Genomic DNA, 21,723 nt, shown 5'->3' on the forward strand with positions numbered 1-21,723 from the left:
CGTTTAAATCGTGTAGAATCATCAAAACGTATCGACAAATGATTATCTTCAATTAAAAACTCATAACAACAACTATATAACGGCCGATTAATCCAGGTAACCTCCGAAATAATAGTAAAATCCAATTAACGCTCTTTAACATCTAGATGCTCCAATTGGTACTATAAATAAGATCCAAACCAACATCAAAACTCGCACCAACCTCAAATCTCCTCTCTAACACTCTCTAAAATACCAGTTGCTTATCAAAGTTTGTTTTTCCGGCCAACTCGTCATTCAACCTTATTCCGGCATCATAAGAGGTAATTGATAGGTTAATTTCTAGTGTTTTGATCCGACAAACAAAACCCCTAACCTAAATCTAACAAACATAGAACGATTATGGAGAATTGAATCTAGGGTTTTATGTGATGAAGATGATGAATATGATCTTCCGTTTATATCTAATTGTTTCCATCAGTTTTCAACAATAATGGTTTGGTCCAGTGGTTGGTCATGTTTGCTGTGGACGTGGACACCCGGGTCACATCAGATCCTTTTTATTTATTTTAAAAACCATTTTTATCAATTTTAATAAATTTAATATATATTTATAAGTCATTCAAAATAAATAAAATTAGTTTTATAGATAAATAAAAGATGTTTTGATTTCCGTTAACAGTTTTTCGTTTAAGAATCAACTTTTACAAACCCAAACTGCTCGTTAAAACTCGTAAAATAATTATATAGATAATATATATATACTGTCGTCGTAATTTTATAAATTCTAAATCAAGAAACACTTATACTAATAATCATACCGGTAACGGTGACATAATTATATACAAATTTAGTATAAAACTTATAATTAATATTATAATAATAAATCGTCAAAATCCATTAAACTTAATATTACAATACAATAAAATGGGTAAAAGTATATATAAATAATAATACATGAACCTTAAAACATGTAAGGCCCCGTTACCGGTAGCCCTACTTTCGTGTTGGATTTACTCATAAACACAGTTCTAAATATCAGAGTTAATTAAAACTTTCGCGGAATATAAAAGCTTTCATAAAACATTTCATAACAAAACACGTCTTGTCTTAAAACATCATTTTGTCTTTCAAAATAAACGAAACATTAAACTTAAACGTCTTGAGTCTTCCGATGCCAGCCTCTTATTCAGTGCCACGTGTCTCCTCAAGCGAGCTGCCTCATCCTACTCACCTGCGTGCATACTAAAAGTCAGCTACGCTGAGTGAGTTCTAGTTAATCATACACTATACAATACACATAAACTTATATTCTTTCATTCATACTTTCATACTTTCATACTTTCTTTTGTATTAACTTACTTTCATATCTTACGTTATAAAGAGCATTACGCCCTACATTCCTCGAGTATTATTAGGGCTCGGTACCCTCCTTCCTCGAGTATTATTAGGGCTCGGTACCCTCCTTCCTCGAGTATTATTAGGGCTCGGTACCCTCTTTCCTCGAATATTAGTAGGGTTCGGTTCCCTAGTTCTCGAATATTAGTAGGGTTCGATTCCCTCTTCGTTACCATACAACCATACATCACACCTCGAGTATTATTAGGGCTCGGTACCCTCCTTCCTCGAGTATTATTAGGGCTTGGTACCCTCTTTCCTCTAATATTAGTAGGGTTCGGTTCCCTAGTTCTCGAATATATTAGTAGGGTTCGATTCCCTCTTCGTTACCATACAACCATACATCATACCTTGAGTATTATTAGGGCTCGGTACCCTTTTCGTAACCATACAACCATACAACCATCATTTCCTTCTTTTATTAACTTTATCACTTTCATACACATAAGCATACATATCATACTTATCTTATACATAGCGTTACAACCTGACAGTACGTGCAATATCCGAAGATCGTTCACGTACCATCAAGCAATCATTCATACATTTCACATTATCCACATAAGGCATACACTTATCTCTTAGGATAAGCGTATTAACAAACATATTGAGTATGCACACAGCCCCGAAAACATAACACATAAATGGGGCTAGAAACTCACCTGAATCCTGTTACGCTCTCCGTTAATAGTTATTCCCTTCTTGAGCTGTGCACGGCTAACTGCACAATATTTACACGTATCAATTAACTACTACTACTCATGTTGTATTTCTATCTTTATATGACCCACAACGAACAGGGGTTCGGGGGCAGCGCCCCTGGTAGCGGGGTCTAGGGGCGGCAGCCCCTAGCAGGGTCCAAAGGGCAGAGCCCCTGGCTGGGGTCGAGCTATCTTAACACATTTTCATTAGGTTTTTAATTTATTTTCTAAGTGAACTTAACTTTAGGCGAAGTTAAACCTTAAGCGAACTTAGCTTTAGGCGAAGTTATCAGTTAGGCGAACTTGGCCTTAGGCGAAGTTATCAGTTAGGCGAACTTGGCCTTAGGCGAAGTTACCAGTTAGGCGAACTTGGCCGTAGGCAAAGTTAAGCTTTGGAGGCGAACTTGGCCGTAGGCAAAGTTAAGCTTTGGAGGCGAAGTTAAGCTTTGAAGGCGAAGTTATCAGTTTGCAGGCGAAGTTGCCCGGTTCGCAGGCGAAGTTGCCCAGTTCAGCTACGGGTTTGGTTTTTATCAAGCATTTTGGCGATTTTAATACCCTTGTTATGGTTCGACATCACCCACTAACGTTCCCTAACCATTTTCGGTCATATATATATCCCGTATATACTATAAAGCTTGGATCTTTAAGCTTAAGGACATTCAAAAGGCTAAACGTTCAATAAAACGTAAACTTTAAAGGTCAAGAACATACCTTTAGCGCTCGTTCGATCTTGGTTAGCTTGTTTATGCACTCTAGATCTCGTGTAATAAGATCTAATACCAACTAACGTTTACTCTCTCTCGGATCTTGCTCGTTTATGGTGTGTGTGTGTTTGGAGTGTGTAGAGATTATGATGGAAATGAAATGAGGGTTTAGGGTTTTAGGTTGGTTTAGGGGATATTTATATCCCTTAAAGCCCATGGACCTAAGGCCCATTCTCATTTAACCCATCTCAATTAATCTAAGTCCATGATCCGTTCTTTACTCGACATTAATTAATTAATAAAGCGAAATCACTAAACGTAACTTTCTTTATTTAACATTATGAATTTTAGGATGTTACAAAACAAACACTTTATTTTCCATAAAATTAGTTAGTAATTATTTTGTTTTTATTATTTTAGTTCGTGACGTTCACTTGCTTTGGTTTCAATTACGCACTTACGATTTTATTTCAAGTTTGTCTTCAACTTCAAGGTGAGTTTCTCACACCCCCTTTTACCATTTTTAACTATTTTGGGGGTAGTATATATATCCTATCAAAAATACAATTTATTTTATTTATTATTTACAAACTACAATTCGCATCATGGACTTCTTTGATATTACGTGCATGGATTTCTTCGATAAGTATGATCATACGCCCCCCCTTTGCACTCATGGACCATTGTTTCTAGTGGAAAATGGACTCTGATATTAGTACGTTGGTGTACAATCCCAACTAGAAAAGACCTTTATTTATTCTTTACACTCATGGACCATTTATTCTAGTGTAAAGAACCTTTATGTGATTTTTCACAAGTTTTCATGGAATTGTATGGTTTTATATATTATTTAAACGGTGTGACCTCACCAACAATTAAGTTAGTTGAAATTATTTTATATATATGTTACAGGTACCTTTGTTAGAGGATGAAATATATGAAGTCATTAGAAGTTAGGTTATTTAAATAATAAACAAGAAGACCTTTGTTTGTTCCTTTCTCTTTGTATTTGTTTTATTAAACAACTTGTGTACTTAGGTTTTGAATGAATTAATGAAATTATCGTCACTTAATAGTGTCATATGTGTTTTGGGCAATCTGTACGTCACACTCGGGCGTATTCCGCTGGGCCCAATCCCGAATTCACATGGTAATTTATACATCCTAGTGGCCGTCGACTAAGTGTCTAAATGGGTCGAGACAATAGCCACTAGGACGAATGATCACACAGTCATTTGCAATTTTGTGCAAAGTAATATATTTTCAAGATTTAGAGCCTCCCGAACCATCATAAATGATGGGGGATCTCATTTCAAAAACTTTAAATTTGGAAAATTGCTTAAACGATACGGTGTTGATCACAGAATTGCCACACCTTACCATCCACAAATGAGTGGACAAGTTGAGGTGTCTAATCGGAAAATCAAGCTGGTCAAAGTTCGTTGAAACTCGAGACTAGGTCCCGAGTTCACCTGGGAACGACAAGACCAGATGAAACAAAAATACCCTCATCTGTTTCCAGTAGAATCAGAAACCAGTGAAACTTCCTAAATTTCTGGACGAAATTTCTTAAATGAAGGGATAATTCCTAAATTTCTTAAACGAAATTCACTAATGCAATCACGTTTATCCATCCTAATTTTGTTTTATTAATAAAATCTCTCTTTATTAAGAATCATTATCTTGTAAAGTCAACAAAAAGTCCAAATTTCAACACGAAACGAGAAAAACGTGAAAAAACTCGGGCAGCGAGCCAGTAAGTAAATAAACCATTAGATTTATTAAACAATCTCAAAAATTCAAAATATATATGAAAACATCTGAGACAACATAAAAATATAATTTAGGAAGGCTCAAATCACGAAAATTGGAAAATAAGCAAACACGAGCCAGTACAGGACCCGGAAATGACCTCACATAAACTATTTTAAAGAAAATGGTTTTTATGGTCCATACTGTTAGGAATGTGATTTCGTTTAAAGTCTGATAAAAATTATTGAAAACGGAATCCGTTTGGATATTTTAATCACACAATACGTTAAATGATTAATCGAAAATACCTAGTTATTAACCAAAAACCCCTCATATACCCCCCCATTCCCATAACCGGCCCCCCTTAACACCTCACACCCCCACTTCCCATTTGCACCAATGATCATCCTCCAACTCTCCATACCACTGATTGGTGTTTCTAGAAGGTGAATGAGTTGTAAAGAAATGAGGCCATCCACCACTCACCCTATTATCCAACTCAATACTCTACCCTACCCTCTCCCTCTCCCTTAAAAAGCTATGGCCAACCCCCCTCCCAATACACCCAAACCAAATTCAAATCAACACTAAACACACACATACACATAATCAAGAACATGGAGATTTAAATCAAGATCAAGAAGGGATTAAGCTATTAAGGAGCTATTAGGAAGGAAGCACAATACACCACTCACACATAAACACTATATTCATCTTTCAAAAATCTCAAGAATCAAGTGAGTATTATGTTAAGATTAATTAAGTATTGATTATGGTAATACAGGGTTTGATGTTCTTGAGTTGATGATTGAAAGTTTGATAATGTGAGTAAGTGTATGTGTATACATGTGTTGTGGGTGTATGTATATGTGTGGAAGGGAGGATCAAAACTTAATACACATGCATACATACATCCTAAAGACCCTATATTGATTATTAGATTTGATATTGGGTGTTAATAATCTCTTGAACCTTTGATGAATTTGAAAGAACTTGATTCTAGGGTTTATTGTTACAATGAAGTTTGGATTAATTATTATTCATAAATTTGTTATTATGGACTTAAATTGTTAAAAATTGTGTTAGAGATGGATAAAATAAGAATATGTTCATAATTGTGAAAATTGGGGATTTTTTGTATTAAGTTAATTAAGAGGTTTTGAATGAATTCTTGGATCAAAAGATGTTGCCGGAACAACCTAATTGGAAATAAGATAAGTTGTATGTTAGAAATAGTAGATAGAACTTGAAAATTTGTTAAAGTTACTAAATAAGAAAACTTTAATCTAAGAAAAGATGAAAATTGGATTTTTATGTGAATACTTGTAATATATATAATCAATAGGTGATTAAAAACAACTTAAACTAAGATAGGGTGGATAATTAGAAACTTGGATTAGTTAAAACATTGTTAAAATAAACAAACAACTTGCTAAAGATAGAAACTTTGTTAAATGGTGAATTGGAAGAATAAAATGGGAATAGATTATCTAGGATGCATGAAATCCTATCAAACTAATTGAATGAAATAAACATAAAATGGTATTTAATCAAAGTGGATGAATTAGATTAATTAGAATTATCAAATATTAAAAGTTACTAAAATAGGAAAATTTGTTAGAACAACACTTAGAAAATTTTATAAATCCATGATCCTTTGATTAACTGATTGTTTAAAAGGTTGATAAATATGGGAATAATATAAAGGTAATTAGTTATAAAGGAATAGAAACTTTTGAAAAGCAAAAACATGATGTTATTAAAAAGGACAATACTTGGATCATGAACACTTAGATTCTTTTAAAAGAAAATGAGAATCTTTATTAAAAAGTATCATTTTCGAATTATTAGGAACTCATAAAATAAGTTAAAATCAGGACTTTTAAAATATTTAAATATAATTATATATATAAAAAATAACAAGCTTAACTATTAACATTGTTAAGGAAATCTAAAATACGAACTAGTAACCGAAAAACTCGATTAAAAGTATCTTATGAACATATATAGTTAAAACTGCACTTTATGGTAAATTATATGTTATTATATGTGTTTAGTTCATAGGATGATTAGTATAGACTTGTGCAATTTATTTGACTTGTCGGTAACGTAAACGGTCGAAAAATTGGCTTTTTAAACGAAACCGACACAACTATTAGGGCATGTTTTAGTAACAAGTAACAAGTATTTCAAGCATAAAACCGACAAAAACGACAAGTTTTGTGAAAAATAGAAGATTAATATTTTCTTAAAAATTTCCAGCAACTGAAACTTAAAATATTTTATTATATTTTAATTTTTTATTAATTAATTTAATTAATTAAATAATAGTTAACGGAAAACTGAACTATGTGTACTCGTTTATTTGCTTATGTGTATACTAGAGTAGGACTAATAAATTAAAAAGAGTTTTGTATAAAAACAAAAATCAAGTTTTTATTAACAAAACGTGTACTAATATAGGGCACGAGATTTTTTGAAACGAAAAGCTACAAAACCGTGAGTTTCTCTATCGAAACCCCCTTTGTTTTTTAACTGGAATTGTTTTAAATCGATATTTAATTGCGTTTTGGGGGAAAAGCATATTCTTCATTTCATATGGAACCCTTTTGATATTGCAAAGGCATTTTATTTTACAAACTGTATCAAAACCGGGATGAGTCTAGTTGGCTAAATAACGGTTAACCCTAGAAAGGGGCACAGAAATATTGGTAGATCTATCGGGGTGACGCCCCCCATTTCTAATCGCGTTGGGTTAAAAGTGGGTATATTTTGAGTCTGGTATGTATCGTGTTATCAACTATGATAGTCATACGTAATGTTTTATTCTTAGCTAGTTTACAATAGCACGATTTGTTTAAAAAGTAAAATGCTTATTGTTTTGTGATGTAATGACGATAGATCATTACATACGGATTTGTGATATAATGGCAGTAGACCATTATACACGGGATATTTTGGATATAATTCGATGTGTAGTGACGATTACACAAGAATTGATATCGGATATAATTATATGGATGTTGTTTTCGATTCATATATATATATATGTATGGACTATTTTGATATAAAGGAAACTCACCAACACGTTGTGTTGATCAATATATTAATAAGCTTTTGTAAGGCCCCGATCCCGGTGCCGTACTTTAGCGTTGGATTTATTCATAAAGACAGTTCTAAATATCAGAGTTGACTAAAACTTTCGCGTAATAACATAAAACATCAGCAGTCATTACAAACATCCATAACTTTTCTTTAAAACATAACTTAAAACATTTCTTTTAGTTTAAACATTAACAATAAAACTTCAGATGCCAGCTTCTTTATTCTTCCGCCACGTGTCCCCACTCAAGCCAGCTGTCTCAATCTACTCACATGCGTGCATACTAAAAGTCAGCTACGCTGAGTGACTTCTAGGTAATCATACAACATACAATCGGTTCACATACTTTCACACATGCCCGAAGGGGTGTACATTATTCATACTTACCTTTCATACATAACTATCCATCCTATTTAAATAGCCTTCCGCCCTATAACCTAAAATATATTATAAGGGTCTGGTCCCTAACATCACAGATATTATAAAGGGTGTGGTCACCAACATCACATATATTATTAGGGTCTGATCCCTACCATCACATATATTATTAGGGTCTGGTCCCTACCATCACAAATATTGTTAGGGTCTGGTCCCTTTTCTACTTTTCTATCTCTTACGTTCATTCATAACATACATACATATCATTCATACATTTTACATAACATTCATAGTCATAATTATAACTTGACGGTACGCACAATATCCGAAGATCGTTCACATGCCGTCAAGCGATCATTCATACGGTTCACATATATCACATAGGGCATACACTTATCACTTAGGATACGTGTATTAAAAAATCACATCGAGTATGCACACAGCCCCGAAAACATAACAAGGAAGTGGGGCTAGAAACTCACTGGATCCTGTTGCGTTCACCGTTAATCGTTATCCCCTTCTTTAATTGCACGGCTAACTGTATAACAAGTACACGTATCAATCTAACTATCACTACCCATATCGAGTTTCTAGTTTAATTATTGCCCTCAACGAACGGGGGTTCGGGGGCAGCGCCCCTGGTAGTGGGGTTCTAGGGGCGGCAGCCTCTAGCGGGGTCCAAGGGGCAGAGCCCTTGGCTGGGGTTAAGCTTGTTTAAATTAGGATCTTAACTTATTTTCTAAGTTGGGCTTGTTTGCACCCCTTAGGACAATGGGCTAGCTTGTTTAAATTAGATAAGGGCTTAGCATGATGTGGGTTTAGTTGTTTCAGGCCCAATTGTTCACTATGTGGGCCCAACTGTCCATCTGGGCCCAACTGGATTCAGCCCAACACCCAATTGAGGTCTTGGTCAGCCAAGAACCCTTGGCAGAGAATCCTAGAGACCGAGAAATCTGGTCTGACCGAGAACTCAAGTTTGACCGACCGAACTCTTGTATTGACCGAAATCCCATACCTGGCCGAAAACACGGGTTGGCCGAGAACCCCCTGTTCAGCACATCTTTCTATCTTTATGTTTCTACCTTGCTCAGTAACTGTTCTATGGTTCAACTCATGAACTTTTAACCCCTTTTTATCATCATTCATAACCGTTTTTCACCAATTATCATCACGGCTGCAAGGTTTAACCCGTTTTAGACATAAAGCTTAAACCTTTATAGAGTTAAAACGTTATAGGCTAGATCTAGGGTTTATCTATGAGCCATATATTGGCATAGGTCTATTAAGTTCATTCTGATCATCAAGTTTGCATTTTTATGAAGCATTTAGACCCGACCTACTCTAGGGTTAAGTTTCATAGCAAACCGTTCATAAAAAACGTAACCTTTAAGGTTAAAGAACATACCTTTAGACGTTTCTAAAGTCAAGGCTAGCTTGGTTACGAGACTTGACCTTCTATTTAGCTTGTATCCTAATGATCTATCAATACAAGGTTTGATTTTGATCCCAGATCCTTGTTCTTGCTTACGGCCGAAATGGAAGGGTTTGTAGGTGTGCTATGGTGTATAAAGGGAATAAGATGGATGATATGGATGGAAATGGAAATATTTAGGGTTTAAGTGGGTATTTATACTACCTTAAGGACATGGACCTAGGGCCCATCTTTCCTTTTTAGTCCATGATTAATTCCTTTTAATTAGCTTACTTATCTTTCCCTTTTACCATTTTACTAGTTACTTATTAACTCAAGTAAACTTTCCTGACATAACAGATCGATATGAAATATTATTATTCGAAATTTTGGGATGTTACAAGTCTTCCCTCCTTAAAGAGGTTTCGTCCCCGAAACCTAACTATTACTTAAACAGACTAGGGTAAAATCTACGCATCTCATCTTTAGCTTCCCAAGTGGCATCTGACCCTTTGCGATGCTTCCATATCACTTTCACCAATGGTATAACCTTGTGACGAAGCTACTTTTCCTTGTGATCAACGATCTCTATTGGTTGCTCAATGTAGTTCAGCTGTTCATCAACCTCGATGTCCATCAATGGCACGTGAGACGTTTCATCAGCTAGACATTTCCTCAGATGAGAAACATGGAAGGTTGAATGAATTCCTTCTAACTCGTCGGGTAAATCCAGCTTATAAGCCACATCATTCACGCGATCTATAATCTTAAACGGTCCGATATACTCGGACTCAACTTTCCTCTCTTCCTGAAACGAATAATCCCTTTCCAAGGTGAGACCTTGAGCATTACATTGTCACCAACGTTAAACTCAATCGGTCGTCGCCGCTTATCAGCATATGACTTCTGTCTGTCTTGAGCAGCTTTCATCCTAGCCTTAATCTGATCGAACTTTGAGGACGTTTCTTGAACCACCTCTAAGCTTCCCATTTACTTTTGACCAATCTCTCCCCCAAATACGGGAGTTCTACATTGTCTACCATAGAGCATTTCAAACGGTGGCACACCAATACTTGAGTGGTAGCTGTTGTTATAGGAGAACTCTGCTAGGTGCAAATGATCATCCCGAATTCCTCCAAAGTCTAAAACACAAGGACGTGGCATATCCTCAAGGGTTTGGATCGTCCTTTCAGACTCTCCATCTGTTTGAGGATGATACGCCGTACAGATGTTCAATCTCATTCCCATAGATTCATGGAACTTCTTCCAAAACCTTGAAGTAAACCGAGTATCTCTGTCAGACACAATCATTAACGGCACTCCGTGTTTAGCCACAACCTCTTTAATGAACAAGCTTGCTAAAGTTTCTGACGAGATAGCCTCTCGTATAGGCAAAAAGTGAGCATTCTTGGTCAAACAGTCCACAATCACCCAGATGGTATCATGTTGCTTAGCTGTACGAGGTAGCTTAGTTATGAAATCCATAGTGATGTATTCCCATTTCCACTCAGGTATCTCAAGCGGTTTCATTTTTCCATAAGGCTTCTAATGTTCGACTTTGAAACAAGTTAAGCACTTATTAACATAATCCACTACATCGTTTTTCATCCCTGGCCACCAATAATCTCTTTTCAAATCTTGGTACATCGTTGTAGCTCCAGGATGAATCAAGTATCTCGACTTATGAGGTTCATCTAATATTCGACCTCTGAGATCACCATGGTGTGAGATCCACATACGGTCGAACCTAGTCTTAACACCATGAGTGTTTTCCATCAACTAATCTTGCTGGACATAAATTCTTTCCTTCTTTACTAACTTCTCGTCTCCTAACACTTCTGACTGCACTATGGTGATTTCTTCAAAAAGACTTGAATTCATAATCAGCTGGTATGACTTTACTGTTGCAAGGACTTGCTCATTCTTACGACTCAGCGCGTCAGCGGCCACATTAGCTTTACCAGGATAATACTTAATGTCGCAGTCATAATCCTTAATCAATTCCAACCATCTTCTTTGCCTCATGTACAGTTCTTTCTGCTCGAAGAAGTATTTTAAACTCTTATGTTCTGTGTAAATAGTACACTTAGTACCATACAGATAATGCCTCTATATCTTGAGAGCATGCACTACGGCTACTAGTTCTAAATCATGCGTCGGATAAGTACTTTTGTGCACTTTCAATTGTCTAGACGCGTAAGCTATCACTTTCCCTCGCTGCATCAACATGCAACCTAACCCAAGATGCGAAGCATTAGTACAAATAACCAGATCCTCGTCACCATCGGGTAAAGCAAAGATTGGAGCTTGCATGAGTCTCTTCTTTAACTCCTGAAAAGCCCCTTCTTGAAACTTTCCCCAACTGAATACTATCGACTTTCGGGTCATACCGGTCAACGGTGCGGCTATCTTGGAGAAACCTTCGATGAATATCCCATAGTAGCCAGCTAACCCTAGGAAACTTCGTATATCAGTCGGATTCTGTGGAGTCTTCAAGTTCGTTGTCGCCTCAATCTTGGCTGGGTCAACGGTAATCCCGTCAAGATTTATCACGTGACCTAGAAATTGCACTTCTCTTAACCAGAACGCGCACTTCAAAAAATTAGCATACAACTTCTTTTTCTTTAGAGTCTCCAATACCTCTCTCATATGCTCGGCATGATCATACTTGCTTCTAGAATAAATAAATATATCATCAACGAAGACGATAACTGACTTATCCAACATTGGCCGACACACCCTATTCATCATATCCATAAATGCTGCGGGAGCATTCGTTAGACCGAATGACATCACGAGGAACTCGTAGTGTCCATATCGCGTCCGAAACGCTATCTTAAGGATGTCTGCCTCCTTCACCTTCAATTGATGATAGCCTGATCTAAGATCTATTCGTGAGAACCAACTTGAGCCTTGAAGTTGGTCAAATAGATCATCAATCCTTGGCAAAGAATATCTATTCTTTACCATAAGCTTATTCAACTCGCGATAATCTATGCACATTCTCATACTTCCATCATTCTTCTCCACGAATAACACTGGTGCGCCCCACGGGGAAACACTTGGTCTAATAAAACCTTTTTCGAGGAGTTCTTGCAGTTAGGACATCAATTCTTTCATCTCGGACGGTGCTAGACGGTAAGGCGCTTTCGCGACGGGTTGGGCTCCTGGTACTAAATCTATCTGGAATTCTATCTCTAGCTCTGGTGGCAACCCCGAAAGACCCTCAGGGAATACTTCCGGGTAGTCGCGCACGATAGGAACATCTTTCAATTCTTTCATCTCGGCCGTAGCGTTGACAGCATACGCCAGGTAAGCACCGCACCCTCGCCTCAATAATCCCTCGGCTTGTATCATCGAAATGACATTAAGCCCAGAACTTTCCTTATCACCATAAACCATCACCACACTACCATCCAAGGACTTTAACCTTATTATCGTACTCTTACACACTATCTAAGCTTCATACTCACACAACCAATCCATTCCCAAAACCACATCGAACCCTCCTAAGGTCATAACATACAGGGTAACAGGGAACTCATATCCCTCTAACTCTATCTTACAGTCCTTAACCATTCTCATTATTTTAACCGAAGTGTCACTAGCGGTTTCTACTATCAAAGTTTCAGACACTCGACAACATTTCATTTTAGCAAATTTACTAAATAGCGTGGCTACGAAACTTTTGTTCGCACCCGAATCAAATAACACAGAAGCGGAAACACCGTTTACTAGAAACTTACCTGTGACGACATCGGGAATCTGCTTGGATTGTTCTTGCGTTAGCATGTAGGCTCTAGTCTTTGGCCTTGTTGGTTCCGCATCCTTCTTCGCACTACCTCCAGCCTCACCATCGGTGCACTCTCTTTTCATATGGCATGTCTTGCCACATTTGTAACATGCTGGCTTCGTACTGCACTCATTGGCATAATGCCCTACCTTCCCACACTTATAGCACGCATTAGACCCCATCCTGCATTCTCCACCATGAGTTTTTCTACATTTGTTACAAACATCAGAACTCCTACTCCACTTACACTCACCACCACGCATCTTTCCGCAGGTCTTACACAATTTCTTCTCCCACACTTTCTGCTTCTTATCCTTGAAGTTTCACAACTGAGTACGAGGTCGTTTAACAGGAGTGACCCACTTCTTATCCTTCTTCTCCTCAACCACAACAACATCATCCATAGACAGGTCCTCATAATCCATCTGTGCGAGTTCAACAGCAGAGTCAAAGGTAGCAGGTTTATTTGCCCTGACTAGTAGGCAAACTTTTTGTGGCAATCCCCTCACGTAGCACTTGATCCTCTTAGCCTCATTGTTGACCATTTCAGGCACCAACCTAAACATTCGGTTGAACTCGGTGGTGTACTCACGATGTGTCATCATCCCAGCTTTCAAGTACAGGAACTTCATCTCCACCCTCTCAACCTCGGCCTCAGCACATAATTTCTTCATAACAAGTTCTTTCAGATCCTCCCACCTCATAGCCTTTATTTCCTCTCGACTCCTTCTCTGCTCAATCGACTCCCACCAATACATCGCCTCATCTACAAACGATTGGGTGGCATAACCGACAGCTTGATCGGGACGACACTCGCGAATGCGGATAACCTTGTCCATAGTGGTTATCCATTGAAGAGTAGCGATTGCGTCTCCCAAACCAGTTAGCTTTGGCGGGTCACATTCCTTGAAAGACTTATAGTTGCACCCACCTCGGCCTCTTTTCCTATCATCAACCTTCACAGACCTTACCACACTCGAAGCCTCCCTCTCTCCTTCGTCATCTTTCCTACCCCTTCCTCCCGCTCCTTCAGCGGTACTTTCATGGCCTCTAGCAGACCCCTCCTGGTTCAAGTTCTTCACAGCAGTGGCTACAGCTTGAACAATAGCTGCTTGGATTGCAGGATCTAGTTGAACCCCTTCATTTTTGTTCTGGTCTCCTCCAGCTGCGCTTCCTTCGTCTCTCGTTTTGGAAGCTTCTTCTATCGAAGGTTTTCGGGCACGACAAGGCCTTCCACGGCGCCCGGTGCGGCCTCCAGCTCCCACATTTTCTCCCGTTCCAGCCATTGTATTCTAAGAAGGGAAAACACAAACGTCATCACTCAAGGAACTATTTAGTACAAGGATAGTAAGGCTAACAGGTAATAATAGTGGCTAGTTGTGATTAGCTGATCACGTTACTTTCCGTGTCCTATACAGTTCCCCTTTTGAGTCTATTTGTGCTGGTACTACATTAAACAGTTAGTCAATCAGAGCAATCATGTAATCCTATCCCTATCATTCACATAACCTTCCTTATCATTTCACATACGTCTTTTAAATATACACTTTACCTTCACTGAGCTTTCTTGAGTGACACATGTCATTCTTGAACTGACATCTTCTTTCTTTTCTTACTAAAATCCCATTCTCTATTCAAGTCTAAGCATGTAGTATGCTTAAATCTCTTGAACTTTGCTCTGATACCAACTTGTAAGGCCCCGATCCCAGTGCCCTACTTTAGCGTTGGATTTACTCATAAACACAGTTCTAAATATCAGAGTTGATTAAAACTTTCACGGAATAACATAAAACATCAGCAGTCATTACAAATATCCATAACTTTTCATTAAAACATAACTTAAAACATGTCTTTTACTTTAAACATTAACAATAAAACTTCAGATGCCAGCTTCTTTATTCTTCCTCCATGTGTCCCCACTCAAGCTAGCTGTTTCAATCTACTCACCTACGTGCATACTAAAAGTCAGCTACGCTGAGTGAGTTCTAGGTAATCATACAACATACAATTGGTTCACATACTTGCACACATGCCCGAAGGGGTGTACGTTATTCATACTTACTTTTAATACATAACTATCCATCATATTTAAAGAGCCTTCCACCCTATAACCTCACAGATATTATAAGCGTCTGGTCCCCAACATCATAGATATTATTAGGGCGTGATCCCTACCATCACATATATTATTAGGGTCTGGTCCCTACCATCACAGATATTATAAGGGTCTGGTCCCTTTTCTACTTTTCTATCTATTACATTCATTCATAACATACATACATATCATTCATACATTTTACATAACATTCATAGTCATAATTATAACTTGACAGTACGCGCAATATCCGAAGATCGTTCACATGCCGTCAAGCGATCATTCATACCGTTCACATATATCACATTGGGCATACACTTATCACTTAGGATACGTGTATTAACAAATCACATCGAGTATGCACACAGCCCCGAAAACATAACAAGGAAGTGGGGCTAGAAACTCACCTGGATCCTGTTGCGTTCACCGTTAATCGTTATCCCCTTCTTTAATTGTGCACGGTTAACTGTATAACAAGTACACGTATCAATCTAACTATCACTACCCATATCGCGTTTCTAGTTTAATTATTGCCTTCAACAAACGGGGGTCCGGGGGCAACGCCCCTGGCAGCGGAGTTCTAGGGGCGGCAGCCGCTAGCGGGGTCCAAGGGGCAGAGCCCCTGGATGGGGTTAAACTGTGCACAATTGGCTAGCTTGTTTAAATTAGATAAGGGCTTAGCATGATGTGGGCTTAGTTGTTTCAAGCCCAACTGTTCACTATCTGGGCCCAACTGTCCATCTAGGCCCAACTGGATTCAGCCAAATACCCAAAAGAGGACTTGGTCAGCCGAGAACCCTTGGTAGAGAACCCTGGAGACTGAGAACTCTGGTCTGACCGAGAACTCAGGTTTGACCGAGAACTCGAGTTTGACCGAACTCTTGTTTTGACCAAAATCCCATACCTGGCCGAAAACACGGGTTGACCGAGAACCCTCAGTCCTGGCTGAGAACCCCTAGTTCTGCTCATCTTTCTATCTTTATGTTTCTACCTTGCTCAGTAACTGTTCTATGGTTTAACTCCTGAACTTTTAACCCTTTTTTATCATCATTCATAACCGTTTTTCACCCATTATCATCATGGCTTCAAGGTCTAACCCGTTTTAGACATAAAGCTTAAACCTTTATAGAGTTAAAACGTTATAGGCTAGATCTAGGGTTTATCTATGAGCCGTATATTGCCATAGGTCTATTAAGTTCATTCTAATCATCAAGTTTGCATTTTTATGAAGCATTTAGACCCGACCTACTCTAGGGTTAAGTTTCATAGCAAACCGTTCATATAAAACGTAACCTTTAAGGTTAAAGAACGTACCTTTAGACGTTTCTAAGGTCACAGCTAGGTTGGTTACGAGACTTGACCTTCTATTTAGCTTGTATCCTAAGGATCTATCAATACAAGGTTTAATTTTGATCCCGGATCCTTGTTCTTGCTTCCAGCCGAAATGGAAGGGTTTATAGGTGTGCTATGGTGTATAGAGGGAATAAGATGGATAATATGGATGGAAATGGAAAGATTTAGGGTTTAAGGTGGTATTTATACTCCCTTAAGCCTATGGACCTAAGGCCCATCTTTCTTTTTTAGTCCATGATTAATTCTTTTTAGTTAGCCTACTTATCTTTCCCTTTTACCATTTTACTAGTTACTTATTAACTTAAGTAAACTTTCCTGACATAACAGATCGATATGAAATATTATTATTCTAAATTTTGGGATGTTACAGCTTTTCAGGTAAGTGAGGATTTCGAGGAGGCATGGAAAGGAGGGCATGTGGTGTTTGAATAAAGTTGTAATAATGTAAACCGTGCAATAGCATGCGTAAGAAACTCAGATAAAGTAAAATATTTTCTTTAATAAAAGATGATGCTTTTATTATTAATTGTCTATTATTATTGGCTATCGGCATCTGTCATAACCCGAACGACTTAAGTTAAATCTTCGGTTGTGTTAAGATTTTCGGGGTGTGAAACCTTGTGGTCCGTTTCTTATTGTTAATGAGACACGAGCAAGGGGACCCCACATGGCTAACAGCGTGGATGATCAAGTCAGTAGTGTATTTTCTCTTTTTTAGCTTTATTTAAATATTCACAACCCCACTTAGGAATTATGAATACCCAGGTGAATAAACTGCATACAGACCCATACTCTCCGGACCCGAAGCATCCCATCAATACAAGAATTAAGGTTATAAAACCATACGCCACTGAAGTGTAAAACACTAAAACTAAGCAATTTAAGATTTATATCACCGGCTACTTGGCATATTCTAACGTCAAACCTACACAAGCATCATATCATAACGTATTCAAATTTAAAATTCATAATATTTTCACATTTCATACCAAGAATTGAGGTTTGAGTATGACCCGCCTTTCATTACTTATTTTCCATAGATAAAACGCTTTACCCACAAAATATTTCCGTTTTACCCATTTTATCAAATTGCCCTTTCATTCCCAAGGCTGAGCCTACTGACACATCCCAAGTTAAGTGCGTTTTGTTTTATATTATCTCATATTATTAGTAGTTTGAAAACCAATTCCCGATAAGTATCATCATCTCCCACTTTAACGCAAAAAACTAAATTAAAAGGACATTTTTTTTAAAACAGTTTTCTATTTTTTTTAAAATTTTTTTGAGTAAAGTTAGATTTAAACTATGACTCAAATCTCATATCCCCACACTTAAATTTTGAATTGTCCTCAATGCAAAGATAAAGACGACTTAGAATAAAAATAAAATAAAAATAAAGTCGGGCTACAAAAAACTAAAAACCTAAAAATAATACAAAATAAAATATTAATAAGCTAGATAATGGAAAAAACTTAGGGTATGTTTGGCAAAACTAGCTGGTAGCTGGAAGCTGGTGACTAGAAGCTGTAGTTGGTAGCTGTTAGTTGTAGCTTTTTAGAAATCTTTCAGTGTTTGGTAGAGTAGTTGGAGCATTTAAGAAAACTAGTTGGATGCTTGCGCGATGCACTGTTCTAATCCGAAACCTATTCTGACTTCACCCCATTAAACTCAAAATCGTACCATCATGAACCGAACTAAATTAGCCCTTTTTGCATCGACTCGTTCCTACCCTAATTTGGTCTTACATATGACCCGGGCTTGCCTGACTCGACTTGTTGTCGATCCTAACTTGCATCCACATAATATGTTAATTTTTTAAAGTTAAAGAAGTATAACAATATGATACTCAAATTAAAGAGAATAGAATGCTCGTTTTTATGATACATTTAAAAAAAATATATTAACATGTGAAAAAGTTATGGTATTTTAAAAATTCATGGGGGTAGTTGGTTTTGAATATGGGTTAAATACATTATTATTATATGAATTAACAAAATATGATGGAAGTTCAAGAACCAAAATTGTAAAATTTGAAATTGTACAATAATAATTACCCCCATGATTGTAATTACATATTTAACCCATATTCAAAACCAACTACCCCATGACTTTTTAACCCGTATTCAAAACCAACTACCCTATAACAAATAATCATTACATATTTAACCCATATTCAAAACCAACTACCCCATGACTTTTTAAAACACCATAACGTTTTCGCACGTTAATATTTTTTTTTTAAAATTGCATCATAAAAACGGGCATTTTATTCTCTTTAATTTGAGTACCATATTGCTATACTTTTTTAACTTTAAAAAATTAACATATTATGTGAATATTGGTTAGGATCGAAAACAAGTCGAGTCAGGCAATACCGGGTCATGTGTAAGACCAAATTAGGGTCGAAACGAGTTGATGAAAAAAGGGCTAATTTAGTTCGGTTCATGTTGGTACGGTTTTGAGTCGAAAGGGGCAAGTCAGAATAGGTATCGTATTAAAACGGTGCACCGCGCGAGCACCCTACTAGTTTTATTAAAAGATCCAGCTACTCTACCAAACACCTAAATATTTCTAAAAAGCTACATCTAACAGCTACCAGCTACAGCTTCTAGCCACCAGCTAACAGCTAGCAGCTTCCATCTACAGCTACCAGCTAGTTTTGCCAAACATACCCCTAACCTAAAAGCTTCAAGTTACTAAAACCAAAGAATACTTTTCAATAAGTATGAGTTTTTTCTTAAAAGCTTGTTTCTTAAAGCTCTTAAAAGCTCCTAAAAGCTCTTTTCCAAACATACCCGTAGCTGGTAATATGTGCATGTAACATGATGCCAAATTCTTCTTCCATGAATGCCCTCCAACGACAAACTTGCTCTCCAAACAGTAACTCCTTCTCTCACACACGAATGTAAGCGGAAAAAATTCAACAATATCTAATAATATATCTTATCAATCTAATAGATATTATGCAATTAAAATACATCACCAACCAACAAATATATAAAACATGAATAATCAGGAGCAAATAAATAAATATAAAGTATACGGTTCAATTGCTCCATCCCCAAACTTGTTTTTTTCATTATACTCAACCTGGGGATCGTCTCTAGCTTAATCTTTCTTCAAACTAGCAAAACTTAAAATACAAAAACAACGACGAACTACAAAAAACGACGTTAGTGACTTGATGAATTATACAAGACTCGAACAACTAGACCCTAAAACATGACTCAAAATACCAAACTAAACACAAGGAATCACACCTGAATGATAAAACAAGGAATAACAAGAAATATTAAATAATAATAAAAAACATAAAAAATAAATAAAATCTGATACGCTCACCCATGGCCGCGCTAAGAGACCAGGGATGGGCTCCTGGCCGCGCGGTGTGTCGTCTTGCCTGCCTCACATCCCAGCGTCTCGCGTGGGGTCCTTGTACCTACGCGAGGTGTTTTTAACAGAAAGTTACGAAATTTTGAATCTTTAATGATTAGAAAAATTTTTAAAAATTACGTCACTATTACGAAATTTTGAAGTCTTTTTATGCAATATTATGTCATTTTTACGTGCAAAACTTACCTGGAATCCCTTGAATTCTCATCAAATCCTCTCTCCATGATAGTAGTGATTCCTTGAACCGACTCAACGACACAAATTAAAACTAAGAAAAACTAACGTTAGTGACTCAAAGAAAAAATAAAAAAAAATTGAAATAAACAAACTCTACACTTGAATTTTCACTCAAGAACTCATGCTATGAGAATCACGTGGCGGACCGAGTGGAGCTTCTCTACCTCGGTAGAACTCCAATGCCCTCAAATATACTGAATCTAGGTCTGACGATTCATCAACCTTACTTTTCTTCTTTCTAGCTCAAAGAACCTTCACAAACTTTCTCTTACCACTACCAATTTCTCTAACACACTTTACCATTACTCGAGAAGTTGAAACCTCTCGCTCCTTCTCCCAACCAATTCTCACGGAACGGGAATCGTCAAAACGTGGATCCATGCCCAAGATAAATGATTATATCGAGTAGACTGGATGACATGGATCAGTAAGACCGCCTTGACCACTCGGATGTCTCATGGATTTAGCCATATAAGTGGCACTATCGTCACCGACTCTAAAAGTGATCTTGCCTTCGAACATGTCAATGATTGCCCTAGCAGTACGTAAAAGTGGAAGACCCAAAATTATAGGAACTCACTCATCGGCCTCCATATCCAAATAAAACAAAATATGTGGGAAAAACCAAATTATCGACCTTAACGAGCAAGTTCTCCATGACACCCCTCGGATACTTAATGAAACGATCAGCTAAAGGCAACGTCATACGAGTAGGGGTGAGCTCTCCTAGGCCTAGCTTTTCATATATAGAATACGACATGAGGTTTGTGCTAGCTCCTAGATCGGCCAATGCTTGACACGTCATGTCACTTTCGAAAAGGCATGGAATGGTAAAAACACCGGGGTCGGGTAATTTTTCCGGTACTTTACTTAGAACCACCGCAGAACACTCTCCATTTAGTGGTACAGTCGAAAGTTCCTCCAACTTATACTTTATTTTAAGAAGGTCTTTCAAGAACTTTGCATATTTAGGCATATGCCGGAGGACTTCGACGAACGGGAGGTTAATTTTTAACTGGCTAAACATATTGAATAAATGCCCGTAATCTTTCGTATACTTTTGATCCTTTAGAAAAGTGGGATACGGGACATAGGCAAGGTCAATCATGTGTGGTGGTGGTTGGACTTCAACCGGCTTCTTCTCGATGCTTCTCTGTACTTGCGGCTCTATAATTTGTGTGTTACCCTGTATTTTCCCCGGAACCTCCATCTCTATCTCCTCATCCACCAACTCATCGTCCCCATCTTTCTCAACTTGTCTACTAACTATCTCCGGACCTAAAACCCTACCACTACGAGTGGAGATGGCTTTCAATTGAGCAGCCAGATTAGTTTGAGGAATACCCAAAAAATGACCTAGAGGCCTCTCTTCTAATTGATGAGCAATATCACCAATGGACATTTGAAGGTCAAATAACTATTATTG

At 37.5% G+C, this 21,723-nt stretch overlaps 1 protein-coding gene across 1 annotated transcript; it reads right to left on the minus strand.

The window, feature by feature from the left end:
• Positions 1-13,300: 13,300 nt before the first annotated feature.
• LOC143601318 (uncharacterized) lies at positions 13,301-21,662 on the minus strand. The gene is made up of 2 exons (XM_077078762.1): positions 21,654-21,662; positions 13,301-14,185 (listed from the first exon to the last, which is right to left on the minus strand). Exon 2 carries the CDS (start codon positions 14,056-14,058, stop codon positions 13,543-13,545), a length of 516 nt encoding a protein of 171 aa, XP_076934877.1. The 5' UTR covers positions 14,059-14,185; positions 21,654-21,662; the 3' UTR covers positions 13,301-13,542.
• Between the last annotated feature and the right edge of the window lie 61 nt (positions 21,663-21,723).

The sequence above is a fragment of the Bidens hawaiensis genome, unplaced genomic scaffold (genome assembly GCF_021521415.1).
Source record: "Bidens hawaiensis isolate Kalapana, Puna unplaced genomic scaffold, B.hawaiensis_p1.1 tig00056052_1, whole genome shotgun sequence".
Classification (NCBI taxonomy): domain Eukaryota; kingdom Viridiplantae; phylum Streptophyta; class Magnoliopsida; order Asterales; family Asteraceae; genus Bidens; species Bidens hawaiensis.